The 16,683-nt window shown below is 38.5% G+C and overlaps 1 protein-coding gene across 1 annotated transcript in view; it reads right to left on the bottom strand.

The window, feature by feature from the left end:
- Nucleotides 1-16,683, bottom strand: part of LOC101864706 (E3 ubiquitin-protein ligase UBR4) — a gene marked incomplete in the record, with an annotated part of 129,570 nt that overhangs the window by 78,489 nt on the left and 34,398 nt on the right. The window contains 18 exon segments of the mRNA XM_013086956.2: nucleotides 11-40; nucleotides 387-602; nucleotides 1,063-1,210; nucleotides 1,605-1,675; nucleotides 2,434-2,628; nucleotides 3,509-3,566; nucleotides 4,875-5,072; nucleotides 5,563-5,642; nucleotides 6,498-6,616; nucleotides 7,625-7,720; nucleotides 8,539-8,645; nucleotides 10,325-10,437; nucleotides 11,375-11,465; nucleotides 11,992-12,070; nucleotides 13,753-13,834; nucleotides 14,134-14,353; nucleotides 15,194-15,285; nucleotides 16,071-16,205. Of these exon segments, the coding sequence (XP_012942410.2) occupies nucleotides 11-40; nucleotides 387-602; nucleotides 1,063-1,210; nucleotides 1,605-1,675; nucleotides 2,434-2,628; nucleotides 3,509-3,566; nucleotides 4,875-5,072; nucleotides 5,563-5,642; nucleotides 6,498-6,616; nucleotides 7,625-7,720; nucleotides 8,539-8,645; nucleotides 10,325-10,437; nucleotides 11,375-11,465; nucleotides 11,992-12,070; nucleotides 13,753-13,834; nucleotides 14,134-14,353; nucleotides 15,194-15,285; nucleotides 16,071-16,205 (2,130 nt within the window).

The raw sequence follows: 16,683 nt of genomic DNA on the forward strand, positions 1-16,683 counted from the left end.
CACAGCTTACCAATATGCTCAGCAACTTGTCTTCGTAAGTCTGAAACAGATAAAATGATAATAAATATGTGATAAAGCGTTTTACATTAAAAAACACATAATTGACTTGTACAACTCCTATGAAGTAACATTAACTTAATGAAAACAGCAACTGTGTTGAGAAGTTAAAAAAAAAATTCATCATACATACATTTATTTTTCAAGTCTGGAGTGAAATTTCATAAAACATTACCAACCGACTTTTCCCAGTATAACTAGAACTATCATACGGCTACAAAAGAAGATAAATAAGGTGCATACCATCCTATCTCATCTAGTTCTGGATAGTGAGGTATAAAAAATCCCCCCCCCCTCCCCCTCGACATCCCATCCAACAAAAAACTCACCCCAATGAGCTGAGCCAGTGACTCCCTGGCTTTGGTGATAAGCTCCAGAGACTTGATGCCTTCAACAGTTTTGCTGCTCTCCACCTCGGGTGTGGTGGACACACGACGCCTCAGGGAGCTGTGCTGCTGGATGATGCCCTCCGCTGAAAAGGGCGACTGTGACAAGCTGCTCACCCCACCATCCAAGCCACTCTGAGCAGTGCGCTTGACCAGGGCCTGAGGTCAGAGGTCACGAAGTTTTAAAAAAATACTATTTTGTATTTTGATTGGGTTTTTTTGGCTGTCTTTCTGCTCCTGCACTAACATAAATTTTCAAAAGAGGTACTCAAGACTTTTCAGAGATACACCACTTTTTTTCTTTAATTCAAATTTTGAGGAAATGAATACAGTCAAAAAGCATTATCATCATCATTTCCTGTTCTCCCCTCCCTCCTCAGCCCCTTTACCCTCTCAATGCCTAACAAGCCTGGAAAACATTAAAGCCAAATCATTATCATTAATCATTACAAAAGTGAGCTAGACATGCAGACAAACAGATGAACAAAGAGACAGGTAAGCAGCTTTGAAGACAGGCAGACTTACGGATCAACAAATGATCAAACATACAAACAAGAAGGCAGACAAAGAGAGTGAATGATAGTTCACATAAATTTAGTCCACTAACAAGATGACCTACTTTGCAGCTGGCATCCTCTTTGGCCCCACAGTCACAGAAGAACGAGCCAAACTTGGCGTAGGTCAGGTCATGGTCCTTGTGGCAGACTTTGGCACACACGGTGCATACGCCAACCCCGTCCACCATCTTGCATGTGTGGCAGTGATACCTGGAAAGAATACAATAATACCATGGATAAGCGAAACTACTTCCAATACAGGCTACATATAAAACATAGAAATGAAACCCAGAAACACAATTTTAATGGAGCTCCCCGTTTAATCTCTCTCTCTTTCTCTCTCTCTCTTTCTCTCTCTCAGCCTCATTTCTGGTCTGCCTCTCCTATCTTTAGATCTATCTCTGTCTCACTCTCAAAGGGCAAAAACACTCTGAGAATTTTCTTATCTTTCACTTAACAAAATATACTGATTCATCACTTCACATGCATCTCATGACTCCTTTCCCCAACCAAAACACATATTGTCAACAGATAAGCATGAGTACAGAAACTTAAGTAAACTTAAGAGCAACTACAAAAGACTGCAACTGGGCATTTTTCTTACCAGTGTTGATTCATGAACTCTTTCTGTGTGACAGTGAATGTACACAGTTTGTTGTTCAAGGTTTCTTCATCCTGATGAAATGTAAAAATAGTGATAAATTCAATTGAAAACGAGGCAATAATCAACAGTTTCTTCATTGAAGTGAAAATGCAGAAAGCACTTAAAATGAAATCTAAAATCCAAAGTCAGGTTGCTTGATGCACAAAGACAAAATACTTTACTGAATTCTCTTTTCTCTTGTCAAACTTCGTAAACAAGACAAGAATAAACTATCAGGGGATAAAATATAATGGTAATTTTGACATCTGTAGCATCTTCAATCCACTTCTCAATACGGACCATAATATAACAAATCCTGATATGTAGGTATATATATATATATATAGATTAACATCCCTTTCAACACAGTAGGAGTAATTTATGAGGCAGTACCTCCAAGTCAAACATTCATCTCCAGTAGGATGGAGCTAAGTGAGGGGAAAGCCTTGAAAACTCCCCAAACTACCAATATTTCAACAAAGCACGGTGCCAGATTAGAGCAAGGATCCACTGCACAGCAGTCCACCAAGGTATCAAGTAAGTGAACTGTGCACCCGTACAGTCGTGAATGAATCCACATGATGTCAATACTAATCAATAATAATGTCAAACAACAGAGCAATGCGTTGCCATCAGTAAAAAAAGGTACACTTGCCTTGTGATCCAAGCATGTTCACTGCTTGCTGCATGCTCAACAAGAAGTCCATGGACAGACAATAAGACAGCAGAATTCTAATTACATTACAAAACATTCAATACACCGCAAAGACAGTGAGAAAGTGTTACTCACAGAGTCCTCTCCGGCCGAGTCCTCATCCTCATGCGTCATCTCCTCCGCCCACTCTCCATCCACTTCCTGCACAGGAAGTGGCTCTGTATCCAGCAGAGGTGAGAAGGAGCGTGGCCGGTCTGCCGAGCACTTGAGGGCCCCCAGAACCTCGCCGATGTACAACAACAGGCAGCACAGGGTCGCCAGCAGGCCATTCTGAACAGGACAACACAGGCAGGGTTAGCAGGGTTTGAGTCATAAAGGATGATATCAGCACAATAACAGTCATATAGTGCTGCAAGAAAAAGCAAGACATACAGACAGAAACAATGGGATAGAAAAGGAGGCACCATGACAGGCACTAGTATCGGACAATAAATTTGAACTTGAACTGAAAATAATAATTTCGATGATGATAATACTTATATTTAATAATTATCTATAATAATCATTAATTATAACAATAACAAAATGATTGCAGTACCCACTCTAGGATATTTCAAAAGCAACATAATAATGCTTTCAATGTTTAACAACAAAATCACGTTTCTCCTTTTCACTATCACCAACACTGAGTCTTTTGTACCTACTACACCAGCTGTAGTGGGTTTGAGCTTGGACATGATATAAGACATCAATAATTTTAAAAAACGCAGTATTTTTGGAAGGACTTAATTGCTCTTTACACACTGTTGTCTGAGTAAAGGAGAGGCCCCCCCAAAAAACAGATAAAACAACCATAAAACCCCATTTATTTTGACCTTTCAAATCTGCAGTTTACAAAGGTGAACAGAATTAAAATCACAGTATATAACTCAGGACAAACTACATTCACTTTAAATACACAAATACCATTGGTGATCACCACACCAACGACTCAACCACTGAGGCCCCCTTAATAACACCAATCTACTGCAAACAAAAAGACAAGTTGACAGGCAAAAGAAATGGGGAGATTGGAAAAACCCAATTTTGTTTGAGAACCACAAAAAACTAGCCCAAAATGGATACCAAATTAACCAAAAGAATGTTATCATTATTGGTTCAGACTGAGCCGTGGTTCCATCTAAAAAAAAATTTTTAATTGTAGACTTACCTTTCCTCCTTTTTTCACAGCCTCTTCAAGAGCATCCTTTTTCATCAAATTTGTTTTACTGTGAGTGGAAAAACAAAGATTAAGACCATGTAGCAGATATAAAACAATTTAAGATTGAGACTACGAAAGATGCAACAGCACCGTAAAGAAACACCACCCTGGATGCATTTTAAATAATTTGCAATATTCTTTTTCTCAAAATATTAATTTTCATACAAAATTGAACTCATTTCTAAAGGAACTCGACAAAAACTCACATAATACTTAGACAAAACAAATATATTAAAGAAAAACAACAGAAAAAAGTATTTATCAAGAAAGTTGGACAACAACCCAGCACAACAAATAATTCAAAACACTAAAAATCAAACAAAGCCTAATTCTGGGGTAAAAGTCAATGTTTCAAAAAATGCACTTTTCTTTATGATAAAGATAATTGCAACACAGGCATGTGGCGCTCATATGACCTTATGCAGCTGCGAGCGCTGTAAAACCCTCTACTATAAAAAAAAACCCAAAAAACACAGGCATGACTGATGCGAGTGTCTTTTTCAGACCTGCCAACCCCTCCATGACCCATTATAATATGAGTTTTCCCCAGAATCTTCCCTGAAAATTGGAGTTTGGGGGGGGGGGGGAATCAGAATCTCCAGAACACCAGGAGATTCAGATTACTTTACGAACTGATTGTGGCGAATAAATGTGTATACCACGTATACGTGTAAATAAAAACGTGTATTTTCACGTCATTTACAATAAGTCGATCAAACATTCCACATACAAATGAAGACCTGAGCATTTTCACACTATTTATCATCAATTGCGTACAACCGATGGAAGCAGAATTCACATTAAAAATTTGACTTAATGCAAATCTGACTGGGGTTCTACAATTGCCTGCCCCACCCCCCCATAAGGTTTTCTATTTAAAATCATGAAATGATGGAAAATATAAAGCAAGAGCCTTCCAAAACAGTTAAATGCATTAACAAACTAAAAGCAATATGTAAGTTTGAAACCCATCTGATCAGTCGTGGAGGAGGTCAAAGTCTGAGCTATATCAGGGCTGGAAACAGCACTTCATAAAAAAGTATGAAATCTTTTCCTAGATGTGGACTGAAAGGAAAATCTATTAACGGCACTAATAATGAAGAAAATCTTTTACGAGACATAAGACCATTAAAAAATCTTTCCTGCACCACTTGAACAGGGCTATATTTTTTTATAGGGTTACCATTCAAAAGAGACTTTGAGCTCAATGGGCATAAAAGGGAGATTGAGAAAAGGGCTAAAGAAACTAACATTAAGAAATTCAGGCAGAGGTTTCAGCTGAGGGTTTCCAGCCTAACCACATTCTTGAACTCACCACAAATGCAGCCACTTGACAGTTTCCTTGAAGAGCAAGACATGACCGGACCCTGACCCGGCCCTGGCCAGGGAATGCACGACCAACATGAGGTCAGGGAAAGTGGACAGATCTCCCGGTTTGCCCGACTCAAGGAGCGGGGCACCCATGGGAAGCAGAGCCTGCAGGATGACCTTCACACCGTCTTCTCCAATTGGGCTGTGGAGGGAGACATTTACTTAGACCAAGCCAGTTTAGAACAATCTTTTCTGTTTGTTACTAGAGGTAATAGATAACAACAACAGATTTCTTTAATATAGCCCTGATCCTTCCAAGAAAAGTTTTATCATTATCATTACCCCGACAGACCCTCCAACATTTCCAAACATTTTCAGCTCCCTGGAAAGCATTCAAAACAAGCTAACATACTGACACGATCTTTAATTATCTTAGCTTGGTATCCATTCCAAATGAAGTGATATGAGGAAAATTTGAGAAAAAAAGTCTTTCCCAAGCACACAGTTTCAAGTTCAGACCAGGATATAAACTCAGGACCTTAAGTTTTAGAAACTATCAGCCTAAAAAATAGAATACCGACACCATGAAGGATAGAATATTACATTTATAATTACTACAATTCACACAGAAAATTTTTATCTTTAATTTAATATAGTAATCAGCAGTGGATACATCTTTCACACTGTCAAACCTTTTTTCCTTTACAATGTGGTCAACCAGAGACTGCAGCAGGAAATTGTTCTCCTTGACAACAGACTCGGAGCTGGAGCTCTATAAAAAAAAAAAAACAACAGTAAACACTTTGAAATGGTGAAGAACACATTAAAAAATGATGAAATGGTATAGGTTTAACACCCCTATCAAAATTATTAGATTATTTAAGAGGCGCGAAAATATGTCATAATAGGTTTGGTGAGAACAACAGAAACAAGCAAACCTTGACGTGTCACTTTACAAAGGTGAGCTATTATTAATTTGTTGTAGCAGTTGTGAACAACCCTTCAACAAAAAAATCACGCTAAAGGGGATTTTCAAAAGCCCTAAAAGCCCTTCCCTAATACAGCATAAAGTGTTGATTATGTTAAAGAGTTGACGACGTTGGAATGGGATGAAGATGCATCATTATTTTAAATGACCTGAGTAATAGAAGAGAAAATACTATGCTAAACCTCAGTCCAGGGCTATGCTGAATAACGCTGCTTCCATGGCCAATTTCACAATAACAAACCAGAAATTTAAAACTACAATAAAAAACAGCAGCAACAGATAAGTTATACTCTCAACAACAGAAGTAAGAAGGTCAAAGACGGCATACAAAAAAACGTGACCACATTTTTAAAAAATCCATCCTTGACTATTTTTATTCATACATATGAATGTTATCATCGCACTCGTAAAACAACTTTGTTTCGTGCCTCAAATAGAGGTTTACTAGAATAATAGTACTTACTCCTAGTATACAAAACACCTCACCCCACCTCCCCAAAAATATCACCTGCCAGACTTTTTTGACAACTAACACCACCATCATTGCTGACCACGTTTGTTTTCTATAGGAGTGACCAGTCTTACAAAAGTCATTTTTAAACAGGCTAAACAGCTGTGCTCAAACCTTCCCTTTCATACCTCATTGCCTTTGACAATTTTGGTGAGCAGTTGCTGCACATTCCTCTTGTCCACAGAGGCCAGACCAGTAAGGCGGTGACACACACTGCGTAAGTCTTCATCACTGGACTCCCGCTCAGCTGGTGAGAGAGAAAAATGAAAGTAACTAATTTTTCTGCTTTGAAAAATAGAACCTAAGAATCATGAGCACAGAAAAGGTAATATCTAATTGTCATACAATTTTCATTTGAACCAAAAACAGTATCATGTTTGTAATCATAAAGCAATTATGATGTTGAGATGACAAGATATAAAAAAAACCTATCTGGTCTGAATAATAACTTCCATCAATAAACTTTTTCCAGTGCAACTCAAGTCAGAGTCATATGATAAGTACACAGAATAATAAGAGATGCTGGGGAAAAAAGGAAAATAATTCTAAACCAAACTCTCTTTTCAAAATAAAACAATACTGATGTAACTACTTAGGAAGCAGTACAATGTAACACCTTTCCCATTTTCAGCAAAATCACTGCTGATTGTTTTATAGACTATTATAACATGAACAGGGTAACAGATTATCTCTCTGAGACTGCATCCTCTAATTCCCGATTGGCACCCCAGGGCACATCACTTTTTAGACTTTAAGAATAAAGTAGAGTCCCCACAGAAAAAGCTTTTTTTTCTCTTTGTATTAAGGTTCATAACCATGGACAAACCTGCAACAAGTGAGCCCATGCCTCCCCCTGCATTTTTTAAAACATTATAATGGTGCAGTTTAAGATGTCCACCTGCATAAGACAACCACTGTTCTCCTCAACAATTGGTGGCCATCTTAGACAATCTCAACTGTACTTTTTAAAATCCAACTTCCTTTGCTCTAACAGAACACACAAACTGAAATGACATTCGTTACAAAGGCTTTTAACAATTAAATTTGAGTGGTCTAATAAACATAATTAGTGTGTGAAGTGCAGAATTTTGTTTCTGCAAACTTTCCCTCTCTCATTTTGTTATGGACATATTGAAAATTGTAAACACTGTCTTTCAGATATGGTCACTGTTGTGCAAGCTGCAGTATCAATTATCTATCCATCGTTATTCCAGTTTTATCTGAACCATGGGCACTGTCAGATTTCAAGCCTTACCCAGTTGAAAAAGTTTGTTGAAGAGGCGTAGGATATGTGAGGTGTATGTGTCACTGAGATTGGTCTGCGCCACAGACAACAAGAGAGCAGTCACATCTGGGGAAAAATAAAAAAACAAACAATAGTAAACACCTCCAGTAATTATTTGTTTAGGTTTAAGCTAAAGAGAAGCAAATCAACACAGTAACTGTCATACAATGCTGATAAAAAGAAAGACAAGCAAACAGGAACAACAAGTAGAATGCAGAGGTAGGACCTTGTGGAAGCACCACCCAACCACCCAACTGTTTTCGAGTACATATTTTAGAAACATGTCAGAACACACAGACCTGGACGCTGAGCTCTGAGGAAATGGGGACGAACAGCAGGAAGTACCAAGTAACCTTGAATACTACTGACCTTACCCTTAGCCATTGTAAGAGTTTTGCAGCAGATGAGGACTGACATGTCAACACAAATCAGTCAAACGCATACCCCAAAAATACAAATAGAAGCTCTCTCACTGAAGGTTCACACACCCTTGGCCAGCCTGTTCATCCAAACCAATTATTTCAGTCCCCCAGGGATATACAGCATTGCAACCAGTTAGGCTCACACTACTATCATTCACATATGCTGTCCCTACTGACTGCCAAATACCCATTTGAAGCTGGGTATAAAAATGAAGTAAAGCACCATTCCTAAGGCTACAATTTCCTATTTGAATGAAACCCAGAATCAAACTCACAATTTATTATTACTGCAAGTGCACACCTTACCAACAGACTACCAAAAGTCTTCATCTAATAAGAAGGCAAGGCAAACAGCTCAAGTATACAATCAGTCATCTCAGAGCAGTTATACTCTTCTCCCGCTCCTACAGAACATGAGTAATGAGAAGAACATACCAAAAAAAAAGTTTTTTTAAACTTTACCTCCAGTCTCTGTGTACACATTGCGGAAGGCTTTCCTTGCTGGGCTTTTTTCCAGGCTGTTCTCCAAGAACTTGATGCATTCATACAAGATTTTCTCGTCAAGTCCACTGGTGAGATGAGAAGTATAATCATGTGAATACAAGAAGGGCCCACCTGTTATTGTACATTTTTTAGTGCTGGCACAAAAATCTTCTCAGCCATAATCTCTTTCCTCTATACACCTATTTTCAAGATTCACACCACTTTAGCCCTCACCTTTTTGAAACAAAAAACCCCCTATCTCTTCCCCAAAAACAGAACCTTTTCAATATGGAAAACATCTGGCACAAAAAAAGGGAAGAAAAGGCAGAAGACTGAAACCAATAAATCACAAAGAGGTTTGGTATGGAAAAGTCTTTTTTAAACGATGTTCAAGAAGGGGGACCTCCAAATTTAACATCCATCTTTAACAGTGGTGGTGGGTAGTGAAGGGTTCACGGGCTTGAGCCCCCCCCCCCCCAACTCTGTCGTAAATGAAAGTTTTTTAAATATTGAAATAAGCGGTTAAAACTGTTATGAAAGCACGCAATGAACAAATAGTGATCAGTTTGGCGGCTTGCTCGTTTATCCAATCATTGTCATCAGCCCTTACAACTATAGTAACCTAACAGCCAATCAAATGTCTTTAGGGCTCAGCACTGAGCCCGTTCCCACGCCCCTTCTGTAATAAAACTCTTCTTGTAAAAAGGTAGAAGACTGAAAAAAATAACACTATACTGGGGGCTCACATTCTCCTAGCCCTAACAATGGGGTGAATGTTTACGACACACTTTCCCCCCAGTGACACAGATACCTACGCTCTCTTAGATGCATTCTACTTTCCGCAACAACACGTTCTTATCCAGCTCATAGACGGAATATGTTTGAAGTGCTGTGTGTGTATGTTTGCGTTTATGGAAACATTTATAAATCACGTCGATTCCACTTTTAAGGCAACCTCTTCATCCAGAAGAATCTAACTGAGAACAAAGAGATGGAAGACAAAAGTGGCTCTTCTCGTTTGAATGGTTCTCAAAAAACTGTGGCTCACTGTGACTATAGAGAAATCAGTAGCCTACTGTTTAGGTCTTATTGCTTGCTATTTAGTGGTACAGAAGTGGAAGCAACCGAAGCCCCACCCAAATTTTTGGTCCACCCACCGCCATGGAGCTTCAACAGGGCCCAGCTATACGGGTAGAGAGCCGTTAACACTCCTCAAACGACCCATTATCAAGAATATTACTATGGAGATACCCACACTCGGATCCTTCCAAGTCCAGAAGGATACCAGCTATATCAGTCAAAAAAAGTGCAAACCAAAATTGTTCGATAAAGAAATAGAACAACCCAACAGTCAAATCTTCTAGATAAAAAAAGAGATCATTCAGTTCCTAAGTCTATTCCACCTTCCTTTACTCACTGTCATGGGGCAAAAGAAAGGAATAAATATACTCCTTGAAAGAGTGAAATTTTTTACTGCAACAGTGTGTAAATTACAAATCTACAGCAAGGGATTTTTCAGGAATCACAAAACATACACACATCATCTTCACGTAAAAATAATGCCTTAGGTCAAATTTAAACTGCCCTGCCATGGCATTCTTTATACAATGGCCTACCAGTCCTAAAACAATGAAAATGCACCTATAAATTTTTACGTCACAAAAAAAGAAATCATAATGACCTGTGACTGGAGAAGGAAGTTTTTAATACTCAAATTTAAGTTTATCACAGTATTTTGACTATGTATAAAAGAGTGCCGTCATACCTCTCTGCATCTGAAAACTGAACAATGATCTGGTCACAAGCCTGAATGGCATGTTGATATGCTTTCTCCTCAAAGGCCGACTCATCGGAAACCTTGGATTTCAAATTCATGACCTGGATGTCAAATAATCAGAGCATATTAAAGGTACTGTTTTTCCTGCCATGCAAATGGCAACTTTCATAGCAAATAAAGAAAGGTATGAAGTCAAATATATACTACTTCATAAATACAACTAACTCAAAGACATCAGCTGAGATATGTGATTCAAGTAATAAAGAGGTAAATCTGTGGTTAACGTCAGCCTTATGTGCTGCCAAATTTGCAAGTGTGAATATACTAGTGTGTGTGTGTGTGTGTGTGTGCGTGTATGTGTGCATGTGTGGTGAAAGAGAGACAGCATGCGAGTGTGTGTGTATATGTGTATGTATGTGTGTGTGTGTGTGTGTGTGAAGGAGAGGAATATGACATCTGTACAAAAAAAAGCCCAGAATTGATTTAACAATCCCTGAATAGAAAATAGACCGTCAATGATATTTTTTATAACACAAAACTTTTTTACCTTCACTTGTCATCATCTGTCTTCATCGTTGCTATCGATGATAGAAACTCCACAGAAACTCCACAAAACATCACTAGAGTGCACCATCATGAGTGCACTATCATCCTATACTTCAGCCAAGTTCAACAACCTCCCATTACCCTCCCATACTAAGGACCTCAACTACATTGGTGACCAAAACCCCATATAAACTGATCTTACAGCATATACACTGTGACAAGTGCCAACATAACACTTGACAATAGCGCCAACATATTCCCAGACAAGTGTGACGAGTTTGCCAACATATCCAGTAACAAGTGTGCCAACAAATGGGACAAGACGGTCAGCCCCCTGACAAGTATGCCAGCATACCACAAGAGTGCAAAAATGTCCCTTGACACGTGAGTGTCAATACCTCTCCTGACAAGTATCAACAATACCCCTTGAAAAAGGTCTGTGACAAGTGTGAGAAAATATATTCCCTGAAAAACAAGTGAGTGCCAACATACCATGTCTCCCAGGTACTCTGTGGTGACGTCGTGGATCAGGGGGAACATCACCTTCAGGAGCTCTGTGTTGCCGGATACCTTTGGACACCAACTGTGAATTCAATACAAAGCATAATTTTTTAGTTCACACAAAAAGCAAAAAAACCCTGATATTTAAACTAACTTTATTTTTCACAATTGCCATACTTTTGTGCCAGCCACTGTCAGATAAATATTTTTTGGAAGTTAATGAAGTAGAGCAAAATTATTTTTTTCGACCCTTTCAACAGCATTTCCAAAAGAAAATTGAGAACAACTATTCAATATAGGCTACAATTTAATTTTCTTCTAAAAGAGGCCCACCTTAAAAAAGCTCTATCAAATTGTTTTATTCAGAGTACAATTACACAAAGGTAAAGGCAGTACAATTTGAGTACATTATTTCACCAAAATATTTCTCACAATAAGCCTATTCAATATAGGCTACAATTCAATTTTCTTCTCAAAGAGGCCCACCTTAAAAAAGCTAAATCAAATTGTTTTATTCAGAGTACAATAACACAAAAGTAAAGGCAGTACAATTTGAGTACATTATTTCACCAAATTATTTCTCACAATAGGCTAAGAAAAGGTCTTACATGATGAGGTCTCCACCAAATCTCATGAGAGACTGTAGAACATGCCTCAGAGAAGCGTTGATGCAGAAAGGAGACTGACCTGCAACACCCACAACAGACATGGAATTCAGATTTCTATTTAAAACGTCAAATTCACAAGAGAAGCACTTCTTTTCTGCAAACCAATGAAGATCTCAACTTTCCAGTAGACTCCGTCGAGTTTATTATTTTTAACATACCTTTCCTTTCTGATGCTGGCGAAATACATCACAACTTTAATAAGGCCTCAGTCTCTCAAATTTTAAGTATTTTCCACAGACCATGATAACTCGTATCTAAGACTTTAGGCACATCAAAACAACAATATGGATAAAATGTCATCCTGTGTCAATATGCTGAATTTGCACAAAACCTGTAAAAACAAGCCAGGTGAAATTAAACAAAATGAAGCAATATACTTGTAGACTTACTCCTTCAACAAAGATCCTTCCATAATGTGGCCCTAAGCAACATTTTTAGAAACTTAGCCAGCAATCTAGATCTCATAGCGTAGAGAAATTAACCAAATTCAGCTCATTGTATCCCATCTTGTTTTAGTTTGTGAGTTTTCGTATATAGCTAGCAAAGTCACGACAAAATTTTATTCTTCTACTGTGTAGGTTTGCCAAGAAGACTCTTTGCTAGATAAAAAGTTGTTGCCACTGTAGATATGATCTCCTGAACCTTTTACACTGGTCCTTAAAATCATAAGTTCTTGGATATTTTTACGTAAATAATTCTTTTCAGAATTGAGAACTCAAGTCCACTTCAAAGTATTCTTTGAGCAACACTATCATCCTAACTGAAAAATGGGGAATTGTGCTGCCACAAACCAAAATGATGTATTTATGCAAATGAATTTGTTGATATGTTGCTTCCTAGGTATACATATAATTTGTATAACTGCTATATCTTTAGACTTACCATTGTCAAAAAATATCCAGGGAGGACAAAAAAGGGTACTTTTCTATTTCTACCTTTTTATATTTCAGCAAAACCATTCCAGCCAACCTTTTCACAAGCCATTATATTATCACATCATCAAATTCAAAACAGAGTAGTCTATTAACCCTTACAGCGCTGACTTCTTTCCCCTTATATTTTCCCTGTGTTGAATTTATTTTGGAATAACGCCAGATTTGCACATACATGTTTTTTTTTGCTAATAACTTTTTTATTTGTCAAAATTTCTAATGAAGGTAAGAATAAAAGTTTTAGAATATTGAAAGTTCTTTATGAATATGTGAAGCAAAAAGTATTTTGTGAAGTTATTGTTGTAGTAGTGGTGTTGGAAATGACTGAATAAAAACAGACGGTTATTTAGATCTCTAGATCTAGACCAGTCTCAATGTTTCGTAGGCCAACGTTATATTCCACAAAGTGTTAGCTCTAGCATCAAAACCCTCGAAATCATCTTCCAATTCAAGGAAAATACGCGAAACATCTTCATCTGAATCTGATGCGACACTATTTTCATGTTTGTCGCCGGCTGCAAATTTTCCAACTTCACGGTCACTCGACTTCAACGTGAAACAAAAAACCCCTCGCGCCTCGATCGAACCTCGTGACAAGAAAAATGGCGGGCGAAATCAATTCTGCGTAGCCTACCAGCCAGCAGTACAAATTTAGTACTTCGTTCTTTTCATAAATCGCGTTATACTATGCCAATGTCCATCGCGGTCGCGATCAGCACTCTAAGGGTTAAATTTGTAGAGCACTTTCACAAGTGTTTTAAATTTTTACCTGACAATGTGACCATGTGTGCACTGTGGATGGCATCCATGTAACTTTCACTTGGAATCGGGTCTGATGCAAAGGCATTCCTCTGAAATACAAATGGAAAAAAAAACTTTCAATACATTTACCACTGGTTAACAGTCTGCTTTCAGAAGCTCCAGCCACACAAAACATAAATACACAAATGTCATCACTGGGTATTTTAACACTTGATGCCAAAGCAGAGGCATGAAAGGAATAGTGGTGATTGTGGTTGTTGTTGCTGTTGCTGCTGCTGCTGTTGTTGTTGTTTTAGAAGTTCTTGTTCTGGCTGAGGATAGAAGTGATGGTGTTGCTGCGATAGTGGTCTAATACCTCGAATACATTCCACCTCAACTTGGTACTGACCCAGGCCCCACTGCTGGGGAACTCGTTGCCTCCGCTGTTGTTCCACTTGTCCACCGCGTTGCGTACTGCACTGGGCAGAAGGCCCACAACGCCAGAGCCCTGGCCCCGTACCGCACTCGGGTGGTTGGAGCCAATACTCAGCACTTGTCCAAAAGCCCGCAGCCTTTGTCGGGTCAAGCTCTTGTCATCCGAGCCAGAGACTTTGTTGAGTATGCAAGACCTGAAGCAACAATCAAGGACCTTGGTAGTTTTCACTACAACTTTTCAAAAAACAAAGAAAGCCTTTTATAAATAAATTAACTAAAATCCCCTGAACCCACATCAGAAAACATTCACTGGCACACTTCAAAACTGCCCTAAGTCAATGTCCACATTAAGACCTTAAAAGAAGAAAAAAGAAACTTAATACTTATTTAAGTTTAAGAATTAGAATTCTCCTGCTCACAAAAGAAGTGACAACAATAACAGAAAAAGAATCACTGAAACAGTGAGAGGTTTTCTTCACTGCAAAATTTTTTGTTTTAGTAGAGGTTTTACGGCGCTAGCAACTGCATAAGGTCATATGAGTGCCAGAAGAAGAGGTGTTACAAACAAGATGTAACAAACATAAAAAAGAAGAAGGGGAGATAAGGACGATAAATGTTTGATAGGAAAGAAGCAAACCACACTAGAGCACCCGCCAACCACCCACTCACTGGAAAGCAAATGAGAAAAGACCTAAGAAATGGGAAACAGGTAACATGACAAAGACAATAATTCTAGTCCAAGAAATAATAGCTTTCAAATCTTCAATGGGTTGTTTTTTTTAACTCTGTTGCATTTACAAGAGAATGTTGCAAACCATACTTCATGAAATCACTGTACACCATAATTAGTATCCCCTGCTTTAACAGTAAAATTCAACAACTTCATAACCTACACAAGCAATACCTTGCAAAAGCACTCAAAGCCTAAAGGCACTACCAGGAACCTATGTGTTTTAAACATACAAAAACTCTACAGCGCCAAAGTTCTGTAAGGTTCAATGAGAACAACCTCTTACTATTACATTGAACTTTACCTTGCGAAAGCACTGTAAGCCTCAATCAGAGTGAAGATGGCAGGGATGAGATCTTGAGCAAACTCCAAAGCCTTGTCCAGTTCAGGGTCGGCCTATGAGAGTACATTTTTTTCATAATTTTATGTTATTTCACAAGTTCACCTTTTGGTGGCGTATCATACAAACATTGCTTAACTCTTTCTTATAACATGTTTAAGGACACAGTCAAAAACGCTCCCAAAAAAATGATGCCAGTGTATAGATTTAGATATGGAAAGAGGTAACATAGTAAGTGATTGTCTCAATATCATAAATGGCAGAAACAATATGTGATCCGTGCTGTTACAGCTCATGAGATGAGATGACATTACTATCAGTGAGACCCTTCAGCAATCATACAACAGCTGTACACAGAAAATTTTCTTGTTTGTTTATTTAAAGTTCTGCACTTTTATTTGTGAACGAATAAAATTCAATACTAGAAGGACAAGTAGCTATAAGGTTGTTATTAAGTTCATACAAAAATCAGCATCCCATGCCAAAGTATATAGTCCGTATCCGACTCTAATTGCGCATCTGCCAAATTGGGTCAGACACTTGTTTTGTCAGTATCCTTTTCAACTGCATTCTCCTAGGAAGAAATCGTAGAGGAAGGAGTGGAAATAAAAAGGAAGAGGGAGAGAAAGAAGTGATGGGGAAAAGGAGGAGGAAGAAGAGGAAAAATACAAAGAAGAAGGGGAAGAAGAAGAAGAGAAAAAATAGGGAAGGGAAAGAGGAAATAAAAGGGGATGGGGTAGAAGACACTTCAGAAGCAGAAGCAAAGGAGAAAGTCTGCTGTGTTGACAGCTTCATTACGTAACATCCCATCAACTGACATAGCCGAGAGGCAAAAACTCACCATAGACTTGGTGTAGCTGTCATCCAGGGACACTTGGCACTTGGCAACGATCGCATCCAGGATAAGAATGTCAGACATGCCTGGCAGATCTTGGGGGCCAAGGTCATCTGAGCTAACGCAAGGTAGTCGAGAAATCTGCAGACAAGCCCACAAGCATAGGTAATTATTTTTCCACACTGATCAACACGTGTATTTTGCTACAATACTTGCAGTTCAGAATACTACAAGGCCTCTGTCTCAGCTGTTTTTTACCCTTGAGCCCTCTGTGATAGTGTCTCATGCTCAGCACCAGGAAATTTTCACTCATAGGGTAGTTGTTTTAGTATACAATGGGCCACCACAATAAATGCTTTATCTTTGCCAAGCACAGATTAAGACAATCGTAACATAGAAAAGAAATAGATGGAGCAGATCACAAAATAGCACCCATCAAACAGTAGAAAATAGGGAAGGGATAGGACGGACACAAGTGCTGAAACTTGGCACCAAAAAGACTGACATTCTTCTCATAAACCGCCTTTCACTCTTTCCCAGGACATTCATTCCCCGTATCTCTCCTGGTACTGAAATATTACAGAAAGGAGAAAACTATAGGTGACTGCTAATATACTTA

This window comes from Aplysia californica, unplaced genomic scaffold (genome assembly GCF_000002075.1).
Source record: "Aplysia californica isolate F4 #8 unplaced genomic scaffold, AplCal3.0 scaffold00526, whole genome shotgun sequence".
Classification (NCBI taxonomy): domain Eukaryota; kingdom Metazoa; phylum Mollusca; class Gastropoda; order Aplysiida; family Aplysiidae; genus Aplysia; species Aplysia californica.